We start from the raw sequence: 20,804 nt of genomic DNA on the forward strand, positions 1-20,804 counted from the left end.
TGAGTACAGTGCTATCCGAGCAAAAGGGGAGAAATGACCGATGAATAAGATTTAGCATTGTAACGTTCCCATTTAGCAACACCAGAAGGGAGAAGCACTAAGGAAGCCATAGGTATATAAACGTTTTATTAACAGACAAGGCCTACAGACTTATTTCTTCTTGGACACACCCACGGTACGGCCACGACGGCCAGTTGTCTTGGTGTGCTGGCCTCGGACACGAAGGCTGCAGGAAAAAAAAGGCTTGTAGGTCATACATAGCACAAGAGAAGGTAGGGGAAAGAATTATGGTGCGACTCCAAAGGGAGGCAGGAAGATGAGATCACCCCGAAACTCACCCCCAGAAGTGGCGCAGCCCTCTATGGGCCCGAATCTTCTTCAGCCGCTCCAAGTCTTCCCGGAGCTTGTTGTCCAAGCCATTGGCCAGGACCTGGATTGGGAAAGGAGGGTGAAGGATGTTAGGATGGTTGTTTTACCCCAATCACATACGCTGAATTCTATTCGGAACCCTCCCCACTTTCCTCCAATCCTGCCCATCTCAATACACACCTGGCTGTATTTTCCATCCTTTACGTCCTTCTGTCTGTTTAAAAACCAGTCTGGGATCTTATACTGGCGCGGATTCTGCATAATGGTGATCACACGTTCCACCTGGCAGGCAGGACAAGGTCAGACCAAGATGACCCCCTTTCTGAGTCAGGCCCAACTCCCACCCTGTTCCCTGTCCTCACCTCATCCTCTGTGAGTTCTCCTGCCCTCTTGGTAAGGTCGATGTCTGCTTTCCTCAACACTACATGAGCATATCTTCGACCCACACCCTGGAGTGAGAGGTTTCACAATTAGGATCGAATCTCATTTTTTGTATTCCCTTATCGCCCCATTATTCAAACAGTCTGCAAAAGTAAGACCTGCAATAACTTACTGTTTTACAGATTACCCTTCCCTCGCCCACTTCCCTAGATACAAAGACTAACCATAAAGTAGAAATGAGAAAGGTAACTCTGCCTGCCTACAGGGTTGGATCAAAAATAGAGAGCTTGGCTAGGCACCCATGACTCAGTGGTTAGGGCACTGGTCACATAGACCAAGGCAGGAGGGTTTGAATTCGAACCCCATCCCAGTCTACTAAACAATTGCAACAACAAAAAAAGCTGGGTGTTGTGGCGGGCACCTGTAGTCCAAGCTACTTGGGAGGCCGAGGCAAGAAAACCGCCAGGGCACTCACTCTACTGAGGGCAACATAGTGAGACTCTGTCTTAAAAAAAAAAAAAAAAAAAAAATCGCTCCAGAAACCTGAAAGCAGGGTCTTTTCCCTCTTCATTCATTGCTGGGTATTATGTAGCTGTCAACAAGCACTCTCTTAATTTTTTATTTTTTTGAGATAGTCTCAAGCTATTGCCCTGGGTAGTGCTGTGGCGTCATAGCTCGTAGCAACCTCAAACTCTTGGGCTCAAGTGATTCTCTTCCCTCAGCCTCCCAAGTAGCTGGGACTACAGGCGCCCACCGCAACGCCTGGCTACTTTTTTCTGTTGCTGTTGCAGTTGTGATTGTTGTTTTAGTTGGCCAGGGTCAGGTTCAAACCCGCCAGCCTCAGTGTATATGTGGTCAGCACCTACCCAGTGAACAACGGGTGCCGCCCGCTCTCTTAATTTTTGGATGGAGAAGGAATAGCCTGTCTGTCCAACCTGATGGTGCAAAATCAGTCTTGTTAGTTAACAAGGCTGAACCAGGGTACTGGATTCAATTTCTTGGAGTCAATTCTTTAGGCACATCACCATATCCCCATTACCCAAGTTTTCCAAGATCACAAACTTGATTGTCAGTGCCCAGAGATAACTGGCTTTTAAGTTGCATAGTGCCCCCAATTTATGTCCACCCAGAACCTCAAAATGTGACCCTATCTAGAATAGGCTTAGTAGAAATAATGAGGTAAAATTGAGGTTATGCTGTCTTAGGGTAGGCCCAAAATCCAGTGACTGGCAACCTTTTAAGAGACACAAACACACACACAGAAGAGGGCGCAAAAGAAAACAGACTGAAGTATTGCTACAAGCCAAAGAATGTCAAGATTACAAACAACTACCAGATACCAAGAAGAGGCAAAGGTCTTCAGACCAAGTACAGTCAGTGACAACCTTAACTTTTGGCTTCCAGAGCTAAGAGAATAATTTCATGTCTTGTTTATAGAAACTTGTGATAGTAGACCTAAGGAAATGGTAACAGATGACCTTTCCTCTATTTAAGAACGTGACCAAGGGCCAAATTATCAGGTCAATTCTGTAGAAATCTAGAGTCTAACTTAAGTATTTACAAATGAAATACCACATTTGCAGTTTACTTCAAAATGGGAGGGGGGTCATTCCACAAGAATGAGAATGCGGAATAGCTCACGTTCTCATTCTTGTAGTCTAATGTTTCACTTCTCATGTAATAGAAGAGTTGACACCAACTTAGTATTACTCTAAGTATCAAGAACATTATAGTTGGTCATGTGCAGTGGCTCACACCCGTAATCCTAGTGCTATGGGAGGGCAAGGCAGTGGACTGCTTGAGCTCAAGAGTTTGAAACAAGGTTGAGCAAAAGCAATACCCCATCTCTATCTACTACTACTAAAAAACAAATCTGAGGCAAGAGGATCACTTGAGCCCAACAGTTTGAGGTTGCTATGATCTATAATGCCATGGTACTTTACCCAGGGCGATAGCTTGAGACTGTCAAAAAAAAAAAAAAAAAAGGGCAAAACATTACTCATGGGCTCTCCCCTGCCTGCATAAACTTCCATCCTTCACCCTTTCCTGGTTAAGTTACTATACCTAGCACTACTTCAACCGTATTTTTGGAGGACACATCCCTCATACCCAATCTCCCTGTTCCTGCTCAATCTTCTTCCAACTTTTTTTTTCTTTTGAGACAGTCTCAAGCTGTTGCCCTGAGTAGAGTGCCATAGGATCATAGCTCACAGCAACCTCCAACTCTTGGGCTCAAGCAATCCTCCTGCCCCAGTTTTTCTATTTTTGGTCTCACTTTTGCTCAGGCCAGTCTCAAACTCCTGAGCTCAACCAATCCACCCACCTTGGCCTCCCAGAATGCTAGGATTACAAGTGTGGGCCCCTGTGCCCAGCATCTTCTTCCAACTTCTAAGAATCCTCCCCCTATACTAGATCCTCAACAAAAGACCACCCTCAATCTTCGCTTCTCTTACCAGGCTGGCTCTCCACACTCTCAGACTTCATACAGCCTCATTAAATACTGAAAATGTGCTATTATTTTTCTCTCAGTTCTAAGTTGACTACATAGGTTGGTCAATAACAAATACAAAACCAGGCAATGTCAAAGAGGCAGACATGTTTAGCAGAAGCATCCTATTAACCCTGCTTTCATAGACATTAACTCACTTAAACCTCATTCAAGTCTATAAAACAGGTACTGTATTTTATACTGCTTTACTAGTTTCCCAAAGTGACTAACGGAAGGAAGCCATTTTTTTCTGTACCACTTAAAAACAAATGAAATCTGACAGACTTTATAAATCAAATATAAGACCTACTGCTTAAACTAACCTATCTTTTGATAAATACTAGTACATACTCTCTCAAGCTTAACAGGCTCCTTTAACTTTAATCCTCTATGAAATTTTTATCTATTTCCTTAAAATTCCAAGACCAGGCAGCAGTATCCTTCAAGCCATTCATGCACCAGAAGCTGGGAATCATGATCTAGACAGGCCTAGCCTTACCCCTGTGCAGTGTACACACACTGGTTAAGACAAAAAGACATTCATTAGGTTTGTGGAGAAAAGTATCAAAGCTTCCATTTACTGACTCTAGCAAGAAGCCAAAGAGACAAGTACTGGTCCCACTCCAACTGAAAGGGAGCTCTACCTCTGGCATGTGTTAAGAGTCTTGCTCTGAATCTCTCCCACTCAACTACATGTTTCTTCACAGTTGGTGTCTGCTTGCATTTCTACTAACCCCCTATATGTTCCATTATCCAATTCTGAGGGCACATAAATTTCACAGGAACGATTGTTGTCAAGATGCACCGGGGGAGGAGCAGCAGGAGGCAGAAGGGATATCTACAGGGGACTCACAAGCTGATGGTCCAGGAAAATCTTTAGAGAACACAGGCTGAGGCAAATATATCTGCCCCCATCGCCCCAGGTGAAATGTTTTGACTTGACCTTCGGCTAGACTCTCAGGCTTTCATTATTCATCTTTTATGACAAACATATTAAGAATCAGTTACTCCTTTAACCATTTTTCTTTTCTTAACCCATTAGTAAGGAGATATGAATAAGACTCATGTCTCCTCATCTTTGTCTCATTTATAGCTTAAGTCTTAACTCATTCTTATCCTACTTTACCTTAATAGCGGTGATGGCAAAGGCTATTTTCCGCCGCCCATCGATGTTGGTGTTGAGTACTCGCAAAATGTGCTGGAACTTCTCAGGGATCACTAGAGACTGAAAAGGATGGGGGAGAAAGCCACCGTGAACTATCGAAATTGTAAGGTCCATAAGGCAAACGAACAACCTCAAATAGAAACGTTAAGCTTGTGACAGATGGAGCAAAGACAATTCCCCCTCCGGGTGTTCACACCACAGCAAACTCCTTACTCCTGAAGAGAGCAAAAACATGAAGTATTCAAACTTCGGAAAACGCAAGCTTTGGCAAGTGAAAATAGGTTTCCCGCCTGCATGGCGGAAGCTGGAGTTCCCCACAGACGCCCAAGCTTCTGGCAGCTTCCGTGAGCTTGGGTAAATGGGTGACCCTTCCTCCGGGCCTGTCCGCGGAATTCAAAGTCTCTGGCGTCCCTTCCTAGGTACGCAATCCAAGATTCCACACAGACGTCTGCAGGACCTCAGGACAGGGCGTTTTCGGCACCCTGACAGCAGACTGCCCCTGCCCTGGTTCCGATGTCGCTAGATCCCAGTACGGATTCCAGTCTTACCATGGCGGCAGCACAAGCGGCGGCGTGTAAGCCTCCTGTGGAAGAGAGAACGGAAGTGACGCAATATTCTTATATAGCTTCCAGGCGGAAGAGGCGGAGCTACCTAGGAGTCGCATTTCTGGAAGCTGCTTCAGCGCGAGCCGACTGGACTTATGAGAGTACGTCTTGGGTGCCACAACTTCCGGTGTGTCATTTCTTTACATTTCGTAAAGGTCTTGGTTAAAAGAGCAGCGAGGGTTCCGGGGCGTGATTGTGCTTGGGACAACCACATTCTTGTTTGCACTTGGGTGAAGTGGTTGGACCTGAAAGGGGAAGGCTGGAGTTAATTTGTCAAATATCTGGGAACGATTTCGCGCTGTGCAAGACACTCTGGGACTTGTAGTTCCACTCCCGGGAACGGACTCGGCCGGACAGCTGCCGGAAGTGAGGCTGCGGGGAATGGCCGCCGCTGCGACCATGGCGGCCGCCGCACGGGAGCTGGTGTTGCGTGCCGGGACCTCAGATATGGAAGAGGAAGAGGTGAGAGTACGGGGCTGTTACTCCTCCGTAGTCCTGATGGTCCTCGCGTCTGAGATGCCTGGGCTGGGTTTAGGCTCAAGGATGGGAGCTTGGCTGCTACCTGTGGTGCTACCGGTTTGGTTCCACATATCCCTCTCCTGGTGCCACCCAACTCTAAGCAGGGCCCAGGATGGCTGAAACTCAAGTTCTGGGCCTCCGTTTCAACTTTCTCCTCCACATTTTTGGGTGGAATAAAGAATCAGTGTAATGTAAAGGTTAAGAGCATGGCCTTGTGTAGCCAAACTTCCCTGGTTCTAATTCCAGCTCTGCCACTTAAACGCTATGTGTCCTTGAGCAAGTTAATCAGATTCTCTGTCCATTACTTTCCACACCTGTAAGATGAGGAATACGATAGGACCTACCGCATAGGTTGTCGTTAGGAACAGGTGAACATCTGTAAGATGGGACCTGGCACAAGTAATTGCTGTGTATTAGCTGACATTTCTAGACAGTCTGGGGTTCCCCAGGTTTGTGATAGAACAGCAGGAGTCTGAGGGTCCTAAATTCAACTGCAAGTTCTACTTTGTTCTCTGCAGCTCCTAAATTTTCTCATTTGGGCTCCCACAATGTCTTTTCTTATAGATGGGATCTTACTATGTTGCCAAGGCTGGTCTCAAGTTCCTGGGCTCAAGCAATGTCCTCCCAATTAGCTGGGTCTACAGGGGCTAGCCACCTGGCTAGCCTACCTTGTCATTCTTTACCCATCAATCCAAATAGTAAATTAGATACAGGGTGAGCCTTTTGGAATTTTTTGACTCAGTACCTGTGGCTTCCCAGTAAAAGCATCTCCCTTCACACTGGAAGGGTTAGGGGTATCCAGTTATATTTTATTCACTTTTTCCCTATCCCTCTGTAGGGGTGTGGTCCTGGGCTCCAGGAACCCCTGCAACTTGGGGAGTTGGATATCACCTCTAATGAATTCATCCTGGATGAAGTTGATGGTAAGTGATAGTACGGGGTGGGTGCAGAGTACCTGTAATTTGAGAGGCATGGGGGCTGGAAGGAGTAAGGAAGGGAAGTGTGAAGATGCCTCATGTGGGGAGAGGGAGCTGTGGAGCTGGACACTTATAATAAACTTCTATTTTCAGTTCACATTCAGGCAAATCTGGAAGATGAGTTAGTAAAGGAAGCTCTTAAAACGGTGAGGCTTTCCCCTATGTTAATCTTCCCTTTCACCTACCCTCCCCCCAAAGGAAGAAACAATAGTCTACTGCTTGTGTTATATCACCCTAGCATCTTATCCTTCAGCCTTTCACTGGTTCTGTTCCAGTGTCCCTTCACTGGACTTCCTCCTGATTTGTCATCTTTATGTTCTACCAGGGTGTGGATCTCCGTCACTATTCAAAGCAGGTTGAGCTGGAGCTACAGCAAATTGAGCAGAAATCTATTCGGGATTGTATCCTCCAACATAAGGAAGGGGGTGTGTTATTGACATGGGGATTTTGTGGGATGTGATTCAGATAGCCCAGCTGAAGCCAACATCTTCTCTCTGAGGTTTCTGTCACTTCAGGGAGAAATTGGAGAGGTACTGCAGGTCTGAAGATCTCCATCTTCAGTATGAGTCCCCTTGACTTTTTGTGGGTTAGATATCCAAGAGAGTGAGAACATAGCGTCTCTGCACAACCAGATCACAGCCTGTGATGCTGTCCTGGAGGTTAGTAACCATAACCTGTGACCCCAGTAACCCTGAACTAGATCATGGCTATTTTTTTTTTTTTTTTCCCAGTAGAGACAGTTGTTCAGGCTGGTCTTCAACTACTGGGCTCAAATAATCCTCCTCTTTCAGCCTCCCAGAGTTGCTGGAGTTACAGGCATATGCTGCCACAACCAGCCTCTGTTGCCATTTTTTTTTTTTTTTTTTTTTGAGACAGAGTTTCAAGCTATTGCCTTGGGTAGAATGCTGTGGTGTCACAGCCCACAGCAACTTCAAACTCTTGGGCTTAAGTGATTCTCTTGCTCAGCCTCCCAAGTAACCGGGACTACAGGTGCCGGCCACCATGCCTGACTATTTGTTGTTGTTGTTGTTGCCATTGTTGTTAGCAGGCCTGGGCTGGGTTCAAATTCGTTCAGCCTCAGTGTATGTGGCTGGCACCCTACCCACTGAGCTATGGGTGCGGCCCTCTGTTGCCACTTTTTAGGTCATCAGCCTTAGATGGGGAAAAGTTAGTGTCATTTTTAGGATGACTTCGGGAGCCTTTTTTGTTATTGCCATAACTATTGTTATTTCCTGGTACCTTTTGGGTACCTCATCACCTGCCACCCTCATGGACTAGTAGATACTAGGAATTGCACCAAGAGACTTAGGTGGCCCACCTGTCCCCTACCAACCCTTTGGCATTCCAGCAATATCTTCTGTCCTTCCCCTAGCGCATGGAGCAGATGTTGGGAGCTTTTCAAAGTGACCTCAGCTCCATCAGCTCTGAGATCCGGACACTGCAAGAACAGTCAGGAGCCATGAATATCCGACTTCGAAATCGCCAGGCAGTTCGGGGGAAACTTGGGGAGCTTGTTGATGGTCTAGTGGTGCCCTCTGCTCTGGTCACGTGAGTTACTTGTTTGAAGGTCATAATGTCCATAGCAGGTAGATAGGCTGGGACCTACCCTATTTACCACATGGGTCTCTCAGCTCTAGGTCCTCAAGTACCTTGGAAAAATTAATGGTGGATTGACAATCATTTTTAACCTTGATATATATTTAATCATCAAAGATTGGAAATGTTCCAAGTTTGGTATGTAGTCAAGGGGTCCAAGGCTTATGGGGCAAGGTTATCCAGGGATAGAAAATGTGTATGTATATATATATGTCTTGACTGCATAGCACAGTGTAAGAAGGTAGAGGTGACAGAAGCTGGAGGTAGGGGGTATCATTTGGATCTGGTTTAGGGATGTCTGAATCTACTTCTAACCCTCCCACCCCTCCCTGACACCAGGGCAATTCTGGAGGCTCCAGTGACAGAGCCCAGGTTCCTGGAGCAGCTGCAGGAGCTAGATGCCAAGGCAGCTGCAGTCAGAGAGCAGGAGGCTAGAGGCACAGCAGCCTGCGCAGACGTTAGAGGCGTACTTGACCGGCTGCGGGTCAAGGTGGGAAGTAGGAATGGATTATTCTGGAGACTACTAGAATCAGCCTTCCTAAGACCTTCACTCTGGATTTCCTTGGCAGAGCTTGTTGTAGCCTGTTCCCCAGAACCTCACCCTACCTTTTCCTGGAAGTGCTCATCCTTGCCCCTCTGCGTTTCTCTAAAACACTTTTTTTTGTTGTTGTTATTGAGACAGAGCCTCTGTCACTCTTGATAGAGTGCTGTGGCATCATAGCTCACTGGAACCTCAAACTCTTGGGCTCAGGTGATTCTCTGTCTCAGCCTCCCTGGCAGCTGGGACTACAGGTGCTCCCACAATGCCTGGGTATTTTTTTGTTGTTGTTGTTTAGCAGGCCCGGGCTGGGTTTGAACCCACCAGCCCTGGAGCATGTGGCCAGCCCCCTAACCACTGAGCTATAGGCACCCCCCTGATTGCCCTAAAACTCTTAAGAAATACCAAAGAGGTATTCTCCACTCTTCTTCCTATGTTTAGCTTTTGTCACTTCCCCCAGTTCCTGTCATACAGTAAAAGGATTGCAGGCTGATACTGTGCATTTGGTCCCTGTCTAGGCGGTGACGAAGATCCGAGAGTTCATTCTCCAAAAGATTTATTCCTTCAGAAAACCAATGACCAACTATCAGATCCCTCAGACGGCCCTGCTGAAGTACAGGTCGCCACCCCAAGGAAGTACACGGGATGGCCTTTGAGCTTTTGAGGAGTCTAGTGTGGGCATCTGGTTTCTTATGCAGACAGGGAGACTGACTTGTCCCTGGCCCCTCCAGGTTCTTCTATCAGTTCCTGCTGGGAAATGAACGAGCAACAGCAAAGGAGATCAGGGATGAATATGTGGAGACGCTGAGTAAGATCTACCTGTCTTACTACCGTTCTTACCTGGGGCGGCTCATGAAGGTGCAGGTGAGGCCAAGGAGGAAGAGGCGTTCCTGGGCATATGGACTGGAAGGAGGAGACAACCCTGGGCAAAGAGGGACAGGAATTTTTTATTGTGTTGTGGGAAGAGAGTTACCAGTTCTTTTTTTCTGTTTTGTCTAGTATGAGGAAGTTGCTGAAAAAGATGATCTAATGGGTGTGGAAGATACAGCAAAGAAAGATATCCTAATACTGGGGAACCCATTTGCCAGGCTTTGAAAGGGGGAGGACTCCTGGCTCCAGCCACTAAGCCAGTGCTTCTTACCTTTTTCTGTGGACAGAACTTTTGATGATGTGATGAAAGCTATATAGCCTCCCTTACTCCCCATAAAATGTACACAATTTGACATATAATTTAGCATATTATTCAGGGGGTATAGAAACCCCTCAAGCCCTGTCACAGATGTCAGGTGAAGCAAGTCCCTTACTGAGAAAGAGGGATGTCTAGGCTGCATCTGGCTGCCTGAGGTTCCTGGGGATACTCAGTCGTTGGGCCCAACTCTGGTCTCATTGTTTTCCCTGACTCTGATCTTTCTCACGATTCTTCTCGAAGCCATCCCTCCGCAGCAGAAACACCATCTTCACCCTGGGGACTCGTGGTTCTGTCATCTCTCCCACTGAACTTGAAGCCCCCATCCTAGTGCCCCATACAGCCCAGCGGGGAGAGCAGAGGGTATGAGGATGAGCAAGCTTCAATTATGAAGGGGACTCTGAGCATGGGAGGGAAGGCTCAGACTCAGGCCAAAAGGCCAAAGCTTCCCAACCTGCAGGCCTTTGCATCAATCCCCTTGGACTCAGGCGTGGCCTTCTCTGAACACTCTAGCTTGCTGTGATGTGGAAAGGGTTGGGAACCATTGACTCAAGGACATGGAGAAGGGCGAGACAGGCTGAGGGGAATGACTGAGGCAGATGTTGCAGCAGATGCAGGAATAGCAGCAGCAGGTGGAGGTGGGCTCTTGCTGTACCCCTTATGTCCCCTCACCTTTTCATTGCTTGTTCAGGATTCTCTTTCACAGCCTGCAAGTAGCTCCTGTTACCCAGGTTTATTGATTTTTCAGCCATATCCATGGTGAATCAGTGTTGGGGTCCATCTCTTCTGTCTTTTTTTTTTATCTCTCTCTTCCTAGTATCCATTTGAAGCCCTCTTCCGCAGTCAGCACTATGCCCTCCTAGACAATTCCTGCCGTGAATATCTTTTCATCTGTGAATTTTTTGTTGTGTCTGGCCCAGCTGCACACGACCTATTCCATGCTGTCATGGGCCGTACGCTTAACATGACCCTGGTAAGATCCCTGTTTCCTATTTTTAAACCCCTTTCTCAGTTGTCATCAGCACTGATGAGTGGGTTCATAATTCTAATAGTGCTGAAACCAGGATCCCCTTATTCTAGAATGTCTAATCCTTGTACTCACAGTGTGACTCTCTATGAAATTCTCAGAGCTGGGAGTCCTGAGACTACCCCTACTACTGATTCATTATCAAGGCAGTAGTATCAAGAAACTCACGATTCTCACGATTTTTAGGGACCCCTAAATCTCAGTGTTCAAACCCCTGACTTAAGCTCAGATGTGATAGGCTTGTGATCAAAGGTCTTTGTGACCAGTGCATCAGGACTGTCTGAGTGGAAATAGGCAGGGAATTGGCCTGGGGTACGGGTGGGGGTAGTTTTTCCCTTTTAGGTCTCTCCCTTTCCTCCCACCTAGTGACTCATCCCCAAAGAAATACATGCATTAGTTCACAGTTGATGGAAAGGACAAACTAATATTCTCTTCCAATCCACTGCTTATTTCCAAATCACAGAAGCACCTGGAGTCCTATTTAGCCGACTGCTATGATGCCATTGCTGTTTTTCTCTGTATCCACATTGTTCTTCGGTTCCGCAACATTGCAGCAAAGAGGGATGTTCCAGCCTTGGACAGGTCACTGAATTCTGATCCTTGAAGTCCTGCCGGCCATGAACTATCCTGGTCTTATGTGACTCTGCTCTGACCCTTCAGCTCCTATTGGCCTGATACCATTGACCCTTATTTCCCCATTCATATGCTTTTTGATTCACATTTCACACACACCCCCACCCCTACCCACCTTCATTCCTTAACTTTTGAGGGATACCTTACTTCCTCCTGGCCTTCCAACCTTCCTTGTCAGCTGAACTCTGATTCTGATTAAGCCCACAGGTACTGGGAACAGGTGCTTGCCTTGCTATGGCCACGGTTTGAGCTGATCCTGGAGATGAATGTCCAGAGTGTTCGAAGCACTGACCCTCAGCGCCTTGGAGGATTGGATACTAGGCCCCACTATGTGAGGGAGGGCAAGAGTAACAAGGGGTTCTCAGGGCTCTGAGCTTCACTGTAGGGCTTGGCCAATGTCACAGTTGTGTAATGGGCCATCCTCAGAGTGAGAAGGCTAGGAATGGGGTCAAGCTTATGGTGGATTGGGTACTATTGTTAGGAGGGATTTGGAGGAGGAAGTCAAATGAAGGTTGGGTTGCCAAGGGAGTAGAGAGGTTGTGTTGGTTGGGTTGGGGGCTGTATTATTTTCTTTCCACTGTCTATCTAGATCACACGCCGATATGCAGAATTTTCTTCTGCTCTGGTCAGCATCAACCAGACAATTCCCAATGAACGGACGATGCAGCTACTGGGACAGCTACAGGTAAGGGTATGGCAGGAGAGACCTCCCAGTAGTAGGGCTGCTGCCATTCGTGGAGGGTGAGGAGGGGTGAGGTGATCTTACTTTCTCCTGTCATTTCCTTTCTGCTTTTTCAGGTGGAGGTGGAAAATTTTGTCCTCCGAGTGGCAGCTGAATTCTCCTCAAGGAAGGAGCAGCTTGTGTTTCTGATCAACAACTATGACATGATGCTGGGTGTGCTGATGGTAACAGAGGCACCTTCTTCCCACCTTCCTACCCAGAGAATTCGGTTCCCCTCACTCACTGCTCTGTTTGCTCTGCGAGGGTAGAGATGATGTCTGTCTAGTTTATTGCTTTTCTCTTGGAGTCTGGCACAGTGTCTGGCTCAGAACAGTAAGTGTGGAATGAAAGGCACATTCTGAAATGAAGCACTGCCTTCCTCAAACTTTACATTTCTCTGTTTCTCCTTAGGAACGGGCTGCAGATGATAGCAAGGAGGTTGAGAGTTTCCAGCAACTGCTTAATGCTCGGACACAGGTATGGGCATGGGGAAGGGAAAAAGGAAAGGGACAGTCCTGTGTGCCGTTTTCAGCTCTGTGTGTGTGTACATACACCTATATGTATATATGTGGTATAATAGACTTGAGGTACATAGAATTGGAATTACTTATACTTCTTAGTTTGTAACACAGTGCCATTATTGATATATTTTATTTTGTTTTTTAATAATATCAACACCCATGGGTCCATTACACAATCCAAGAACAAGCACCTTGGCAAAAACCTACATCAGGCGGCACCTGTGGCTCAAAGGAGTAGGGCCAGCGCTACTGGAGGTACATATGCTGGAGGTGGTGGGTTCAAGCCCAGCCCCAGCCAAAAACTGCAAAAAAAAAAAAGCCTACATCAAACTGAATTCCTCCTTACTCTATCCCTTCCTCTTATGCAGAGGGACCTGTTGACCTAAATGTTGTATTTAACATGCTCTTCCTTTTCTCCCCTTGGATCTTTTGGGGGTGTTTTTCTTTTTTTCCCTAACCACTAGACCACTACCAGGGATTTTTTTATAATGCTTTTTTTTTTTAACCTTTTTTTTTTAATTTTTTTTATTTTTACATATACATGTATTTATTAGGATTCCATTTTTTTTGCCTTCACAAAATTAAAAAGGCTAAAAATTTGATAACAATAACAATGTTTAAGATAAGGACTAGAAACAAAAACCTTGTAAAGAATGAACGAACATAAATACAATCAGAAAAGGAATCAGACAATTGCTACATCGAAATATTAAGCAACAATAATGATGATGATGCAAAGAAAGTAACATTCACGTCAAATAAGAGTATGTCTGTTATAGAATACTTTCACTCTAACGCTCTTGCTTTTATAAGTATAACTAATATATCTCATATGTATGCCAAAAGTTTATTCTATTTTTAAGTGTTATAAAAACAGAATCATAGCTTTTTTTTTTTTTGGAAATAGAATATCACTCTGTTGCCCAGGCTAGAGTATAGTGGTATCATCAAAATAGCTCACTGTACCCTCAAACTTCTGGGCTCTGAGCTCAGGCAGTCTTCCTGCCTCAGCCTCCCAAGTAGCTTTCTACTTTTCTTTTTTTTCTTTCTTTTTCTTTTTTAATACAGAGTCTCAAGCTGTCACCGAAGGTAGAGTGCTGTGGCTCACAGCAACCTTCAACTCATGGGCTCAGGCAATCCTCTTGCCTCAGTTTTTCTACTTTTAGTAGACAGGGGTCTCACTTTTTGCTCAGGCTGGTCTCGAACTTGTGAGCTCAAGCAATCTACCCGCCTCAGCCTCCCTGAATGCTAGGATTACAGGCATGAGCCACTGTGCCCGGCCTATTTTTTTTTTTTTTTTTTGAAACAGAGCCTCACTGTGTTGCCCCAGCTAGAGTGCAGTGGCATCATCATAGCACACTGCAACCTCAAACTGCTGGGCTCAAGAGATTCTCTTGCCTCAGCCTCCCCAGTAGCTGGGACTACAGGCCTGTGCCACCACACCCAGCTAGTTTTTCTATTTTTAGTAGAGATGGGGGAACTCACTCCTGAGTTAAAGCGATCCTCCTGCTTTGGTCACCAGAGTGCTGGGATTACAGAGTGAGCCACCAGGCCTGGTCTAAGCCTGGTCCAAGCTTCTTTTTTTTTTTTTTGTAGAGACAGAGTCTCACTGTACCGCCCTCGGGTAGAGTGCCGTGGTGTCACACGGCTCACAGCAACCTCTAACTCTTGGGCTTACGCGATTCTCCTGCCTCAGCCTCCCGAGCAGCTGGGACTACAGGCGCCCGCCACAACGCCCGGCTATTTTTTTGTTGCAGTTTGGCCGGGGCTGGGTTTGAACCCACCACCCTTGGCATATGGGGCCGGCGCCCTACTCACTGAGCCACAGGTGCCGCCCCTGGTCCAAGCTTCTTAATTGTGTTATCTTTTCTGATTCTTTTCTTTCTTTCTTTTTTTTTTTTTTTTGAGACAGAATCTCAAGCTGTCACCTGAGTACAGTGCTATGGTGTCACAGCTCATAGCAACCTCAAACTCTTAGGCTTAAGTGATTCTCTTGCCTCAGCCTCCCAAGTATCTGGACTACAGGTGCCTGCCATAATGCTCAGCTATTTTTTTGGTTGTAGTTGTCATTGTTGTTCAGCAGGCCTGGGCCAGGCTCGAACCCACCAGCCTCGGTGTATGTGGCCAGTGCCCTAGTCACTGAGCTGTGGGCGCCAAGCCAAAATTTAACTTCTATTGTAGAAAACTTCATGTGTATTTGCTAAGAGACGAGCATAGTGAACCTCCAGGTATCATCACTGATATTCAACCAATAACTCATGGGCAGTTTTGTTTCCTCTGTACCAGTATCTATGGCTTATCTTTCTCCTCTGTTCCCCAGTTATTTTGAATTAAATCTTATGTGCTATTATCACTTCATTTATATCAGAACATGTTTTTAAAACCACATTATCAACACTTAAAAAAATTATCTCACTTAAAATAGCTAATATTTAAATTTCCCTAGTCATCTCATAAATGATTTTTATGGTTCAAATTAAAGTCCATATAAGGTCCATACATTTTTTTTTTTTTTAATTTATGGATTTTCCCCTACATTTTTGCCTTGGACCCTGCAGTTTATTTTTGGAAGAAACTGAATCATTGGTCATGTAGCTTGTCCTATAGTCCAGGTTTTGGTCATTGCATCCCATGGTGTGGCTAAACTTCCTTTGGTGTATTCCTCATAAATGTGTAATTATATGGGAGAGGCTTGATCAGATTTCAGTTAGATTTTTTTTTCTTTTCTTTTTTTTTTTTTTGAGACAGAGTCTTACTTTGTTACCCTTTGTAGAGTGCTGTTGAGTCACAGCTCACAGCCACCTCCAGCTCTTGGGCTCAAGCTATTCTCTTGCCTTAGCCTCCCGAGTAGCTGGACCCACCACCCTCGGTATATGGGGCTGGCACACTACCCACTGAGCCGCAGGCGCTGCCCAATGTGTATGTATTTTTCTCTCTCCAGGAATTCATTGAAGAGTTGTTATCTCCTCCTTTTGGGGGTCTGGTGGCTTTTGTAAAGGAGGCTGAGGCTCTGATTGAGCGTGGACAGGCTGAGCGACTTCGAGGAGAAGAAGGTATGAGGATGGTGTAGTGGTGGTATCAGTGGTAAGGTGAGTAGGAAGGAAAAATGATAGAAAGCAGTTTACATGGGGTGGGAGCAGAGCAGGAAAAACTGCATTAGGAAAATACCAGAAAAGAGGAATTTGATGGTGAGGATGGCAGTGCCTTGGGGAGAATTTAGTGGGATCCAAGATCACTCAGCTACCTCCCTCTCTGACATTCTTTCTTCTGCTATCAGCCCGGGTAACCCAGCTGATCCGTGGCTTTGGTAGTTCCTGGAAATCATCGGTGGAGTCGCTAAGTCAGGATGTAATGCGGAGTTTCACCAACTTCAGAAATGGAACCAGTATTATCCAGGTGACCTCTTAACTCCCTGCCCCAGCTCCCATCCCCCATCACTTACTATTTTCCTCCTTTTTTCTTTGGGCTCAGTATCATTTAAGTGACCCCCTTCATCTTCAACTACTAGCTTTGCCCAAAGTTCTGGATGAGCCCTAACCTGATTCCTAATAATCATCTCCACCACCTCAGTCTGATTCTGCCATGACTTTCTCTGACCAGGGAGCACTGACTCAGCTGATCCAGCTCTATCATCGCTTCCACCGGGTGCTGTCTCAGCCCCAGCTCCGAGCCCTTCCTGCTCGGACTGAGCTCATCAACATTCACCACCTTATGGTGGAGCTCAAGAAGCATAAGCCCAACTTCTGATGTGCCGGGATCCACCCTGAGATCTGCCAATCCTCTCCATGGACTTCTGTACCCCATCCCATACCTTTCTTCACCTGGAGTCCCCTTTCTAGTTCTTCCCTGCCTCCCAAGCCTTTGATATGCCTCACCGTACCTTCATTCCCAGGACCCTACCTCAACAGAAATAGCTGAATCCCTTGGGCCTTCTGAATCTCCCAGTGTCTTCAGGTTTCCCAAGACCACTTCCCCCTGGGCTTCCAAAGTGACCTTTATCATTTTCCCAATTTTGTCACCCTCCTCTCCTGCTCCCACACACCCAAGGCTCATTTCTTCCCTCAGTAAAAACCTTCACTGTCTCACTCAACTCTTATCACCATGTCCTGAGGCATGAAGCCTCAGCTGTTGGAATGGTAGCAAGGGGTGACTGCCTCCAAGTCACTTGATTTTTTTTTTTTTTTTTGCTCAAGGTGATTTTTTTTTTCCTGTAGCTTTTTGACCTAAAATCTCAGCAGCTTGAACACTAATTCATCCCTTCTGACTTGAGAATTATTCCAAGGTCCATCTGCAGAAAATAATAAATATTTAATATGACATAATAGCACTCTTCTCCCATTTCCTTTCTCCTTTGTCCTTCCAGTGGCCCCATGTCTTCTCTGGAGTCACTTTCCTTTTCTACTTTCTGGGTTTCCATCCCTTCTGATGAGTACCCAGAAAAGGAGGATACAGTAACCTCTGACCTCTAACTACTTCAGGCTAAAGAGGTGGTAATTTTAGGGAGGAGACTTTTTCCTAAGTAACAAACCTGTTGGAGGAAAGTGGCCTCTGAATTAAATGGTAGATGCTTCAAGGGTTTGGAACGGGCTGTGCAGCCTGGAACGCTGTCCAGAGGGCTACCTTGGGAAAAGCCCAAGATAACTCTGGGATTGTATTCTCTCCCTCAGCTAAGAAGTGACAGCTCCTTAGCATCTCTGGTCTAAGCATCTCCTTGCTCGGGGATGGACAAGGAGAGGAAAGAAACAAAACTGAAGGGCGGCGCCTGTGGCTCAGTCGGTTAGGCGCCGGCCCCATATACCGAGGGTGGTGGGTTCAAACCCGGCCCCGGCAATTGCCGGGCCCAGCTACTTGGGAGTCTGAGGCAAGAGAATCGCTTAAGCCCAGGAGTTGGAGGTTGCTGTGAGCTGTGTGAGGCCACGGCACTCTACCGAAGGCCATAAAGTGAGACTCTGTCTCTACAAAAAAAAAAAAAAGAAACAAAACTGAAGAACCACGGTGCTCACCTGTACAGCCCTCCTCATTTGGAGCTTTAGTTGACTTTAGACTGCACAGCCTCTTGCTTGGAGGCCTATACCCACACCCACACCGTTGGGGCAGGGGTAGACCAGGTTCGCCATTTATCCATCTCATCAATTGTTTGCCTGGAAGCTTTCCCGTTGCCTCCCCGCCCCCTGCGCCCCCACTTTTGAATTTTAAGACTATGGCCAGGAGAGACAGGGGCGCCTTTAGGTCCGAAGAGGAAAGGCTCTGTCAAGGGAAAATGGTAATTTGGGATGTTTACTGCGTTCTCGTGGCCTAACCATTCACTCAAATTCAGGGCGAGTGAAGAAAAGAAATCAGTTTCCACTCGCCGCTTAGGCTCTTCAGTTGCTGGCCAGAGCACACTCGTGGCGAAGTGGGAGGATGTTTCTTCTGAGGTCGAGCTAATAGGCTGATAGGCTCTCTTGATTGGCTGCCGCGGAGAGGGAGCGTGGCAAGGCGGACTTGCATTCAGCTCTCTACTTTTTTAGGGTTCCGCTCTTCTGAGAGCAGCGCTCTGATTGGCTTTGGAAACCGATCTTCGGCGCTTAGGCTTGCGGCATAATGTATCTATATGAGACAGAGCCTCAACCTGTCGCCCTGAGTAGAGTGCTGTGGCATCACAGCTCACAGTAACCTCCAACTCCTGGGCTCAAGCAATTCTCCTGCCTCTGCCTCCCAAGTAGCTGGGACTACAGGCGCCCGCCACAACGCAGGGCTATTTTTGGTTGCAGCCGTCATTGTTTGGCAAGCCCGGGCTGGATTCGAACCTGCCGGCTCAGGTGTATGTGGCTGGCGCCTTAGCCTCTTGAGCGACAGGCGCCGAGCCTATCTATTTATTGACATGAGTCCTGGAGATGGCGACGATTTAGTCTTGCTGCTTGGTTCAGGAGGCCTTGGCGATGGCCCGGAGCGCAGCGCCTGGGGGAACCCTAGCGGTCCCCTGGGACACTGCTGGAAGAGGGGCCTGGCTGCTGTGGTGTCAGCACCGGTGTTGACCTCGTTCCGCTTTGCAGCTTTGAAGGTGTTTGCTCTCAAGGCCCAAGAGCAGAGAAAGGCGTGGGGGGCAGAGAGGGCAGAGCGACCCCTGATTGGTCCAGACGGTTTGGAGGCTGGGCCAGGACTGTGTTCCTAACAGACCTCCTCTTGGCGTAGTTTCAGGTTTACCCGGCTTGACTCTCCGCCGGCACTTTTCCTGGGCCCTATTTGGAGTAAGACAGTGATGTGCTGGGCTCCAAGGGGCAGCCAGCTCACCCTAGACTCTGGCCACAGAAATCCTCTTGAGAGGACGGGAGAAGGGCCAAGGTTTTGGGATTTGATAAAGCGGATGGGTTCCCAAAGAAAGATTCCCTGATATCCCGCGGGGGACACTGAGCAGAGACAGGCAACTTCATCATAAGTCACCTAACGCTCCAATGAGGGGGAGGGCTGTGCAGGCAGGCACCGTGGTTCTTCACAGTTTTGTTTTCTTTCCTTTCCCTCTCTATGCCGGAGCCCAATATTCAAACTTGACTTTTAACATACGGGGTTTTGCAGATTTCACTGAGAGGCAGTGCTGAAATATGAGCAGTAGGGCTAAGGGACAGCTCGGGAGGCTTGCGATAATGAAACCCGGTTATCATTCAAGTGAGTGCTGGATCACGCAGTTTTCGGGGACATTTAATTTCCTCCGGGGTTCCTTAGGAACCCTCTGACTTGGGAAAAGCGTGATCCAGAACTGAGATGAAAAGGAGACCGAATAGAGTGAAAGGGAGCCGCGATACCCATACTAACCTCTAGGGGGCAGCATGAATCAGGAGATAGAGCTGTCACCAAGGCTTTCTGTTGCCCATAAAAATAGCAAAACTTCTGGCGACGCTTGTGGCTCAGTGATCAGGGCACTGACCCCATATACCGAAGGTGGCGGGTTCAAACCCAATCCCTGCCAAACTACAACCAAAAAAAAAAAAATAGTGAAGTTTCCCTCTTGCCCTCTTTGCGTTGAAGCTTTTCCCTCAACCTTCACATCCTCTGTTCTGTGGCTTACATGGAGCCTTGTGATCACCAGGCTGAAACTTTTAATTTCTGGGCACCACCCCCACCCCTCAAACTTCTCCCTCATTTGTTTTGCTGATCATGGACACAGTCTCATAGACCCAGACACATTTGGAATCACTCCATAGGACAGAGCTGTGTCAGTATCCTTCCCTCTGCTAATCCTTGGGACCAGTGTCTGTATCTAGTAGAGAAGTCCCTAGTGTCATATACGAAGGATTTGGAGGTGTCTCATGGGCTGTATCATCCCCCCAGAGCTATTCATGGATTTCTGTTCTTTAAAACAGTGCCATTTCCCCTATTTCTCTACCTTACTCTGTGCCCTCACCTTACTCTGTTGTTTCTTAACTGGGATTTCTGAAAAAACATTTTCTTAGTGTTCAACAGCCCTGTCTCTGCATAACATGGGGGGAGGTGCCTACCTTAGCATCAATTTTTTACCTACTGAATGTGGACATGTGCCCTGAGGACGAAAGAGGGAACATCTTTTTTTCTTCCCATCCTGTAAATATGAACCCATCTACCCTCCACATAAGTAAGGTGGCTTTTCTAATTTTAGGATATCAAGCATTATGGGAAGCAGGCAAACTGACTACATTCCAAAATAAAGTAGTCAAACTTAATGTAGAGATACAAGACCAAGACAAACTTTTAAGGAAAGAGAGAATAGAAATCAGCTGTCTTCATCCTGGGCGTAATGGACATAGCTATTCATGTTATACACTAGAGTTAACGAAGTGGTGGTTTTTTTGTTTTGTTTGTTTTTTTACAAAATATGAAATACATTTAATAACATAAAACAAAAAACAAAGATCTGAGAACATCCAAGAAAGCAAGACAAGCTGTAGCCAAAGTCTGGAATATCCAAAGAGCTACTCTTTTGAGTCATACTTTGTTAATAAGCATACCAAGGAAGGCCAGTAAAAGGTTTGATGTTTTAAAATACAAACAAATGTAGGCTTATTTAGTCCTGTAGAAAGTGCTAATTTGAATACATACATGAAAATAGGGAATTTTTGAGAAAG

General features: G+C 46.6%; 2 protein-coding genes across 4 annotated transcripts; one reads left to right on the top strand and one right to left on the bottom strand.

Moving 5' to 3' along the window:
- Nucleotides 1–109: 109 nt before the first annotated feature.
- Nucleotides 110–5,086, bottom strand: RPS18 (ribosomal protein S18). The gene is made up of 6 exons (XM_053602021.1): nt 4,952–5,086; nt 4,365–4,463; nt 732–818; nt 550–651; nt 339–430; nt 110–226 (listed from the first exon to the last, which is right to left on the bottom strand). The coding sequence occupies exons 1-6, from the start codon at nt 4,952–4,954 to the stop codon at nt 151–153; spliced, it is 459 nt and encodes a 152-aa protein (XP_053457996.1). The 5' UTR covers nt 4,955–5,086; the 3' UTR covers nt 110–150.
- On the top strand, nt 5,069–17,042 carry VPS52 (VPS52 subunit of GARP complex). 3 transcript variants are annotated; one of them, XM_053602020.1, is made up of 20 exons: nt 5,069–5,135; nt 6,366–6,450; nt 6,598–6,650; nt 6,830–6,905; nt 7,096–7,163; nt 7,877–8,052; nt 8,440–8,590; nt 9,157–9,257; nt 9,370–9,502; nt 9,638–9,695; nt 10,054–10,187; nt 10,642–10,797; nt 11,315–11,433; nt 11,692–11,815; nt 12,074–12,169; nt 12,283–12,390; nt 12,617–12,682; nt 15,668–15,779; nt 16,004–16,122; nt 16,327–17,042. In XM_053602020.1, the coding sequence occupies exons 6-20, from the start codon at nt 7,880–7,882 to the stop codon at nt 16,471–16,473; spliced, it is 1,797 nt and encodes a 598-aa protein (XP_053457995.1). In that variant the 5' UTR covers nt 5,069–5,135; nt 6,366–6,450; nt 6,598–6,650; nt 6,830–6,905; nt 7,096–7,163; nt 7,877–7,879; the 3' UTR covers nt 16,474–17,042. The 3 variants fall into 3 exon arrangements, with proteins under 3 accessions (XP_053457995.1, XP_053457993.1, XP_053457994.1); XM_053602018.1 differs by lacking the exon at nt 5,069–5,135 and adding an exon at nt 5,156–5,470; XM_053602019.1 differs by lacking the exons at nt 5,069–5,135; nt 6,366–6,450; nt 6,598–6,650 and having other exon boundaries at nt 6,849–6,905; nt 7,091–7,163.
- Nucleotides 17,043–20,804: the final 3,762 nt, after the last annotated feature.

This window comes from Nycticebus coucang, chromosome 9 (assembly GCF_027406575.1).
Source record: "Nycticebus coucang isolate mNycCou1 chromosome 9, mNycCou1.pri, whole genome shotgun sequence".
Taxonomy (NCBI): Eukaryota; Metazoa; Chordata; class Mammalia; order Primates; family Lorisidae; genus Nycticebus; species Nycticebus coucang.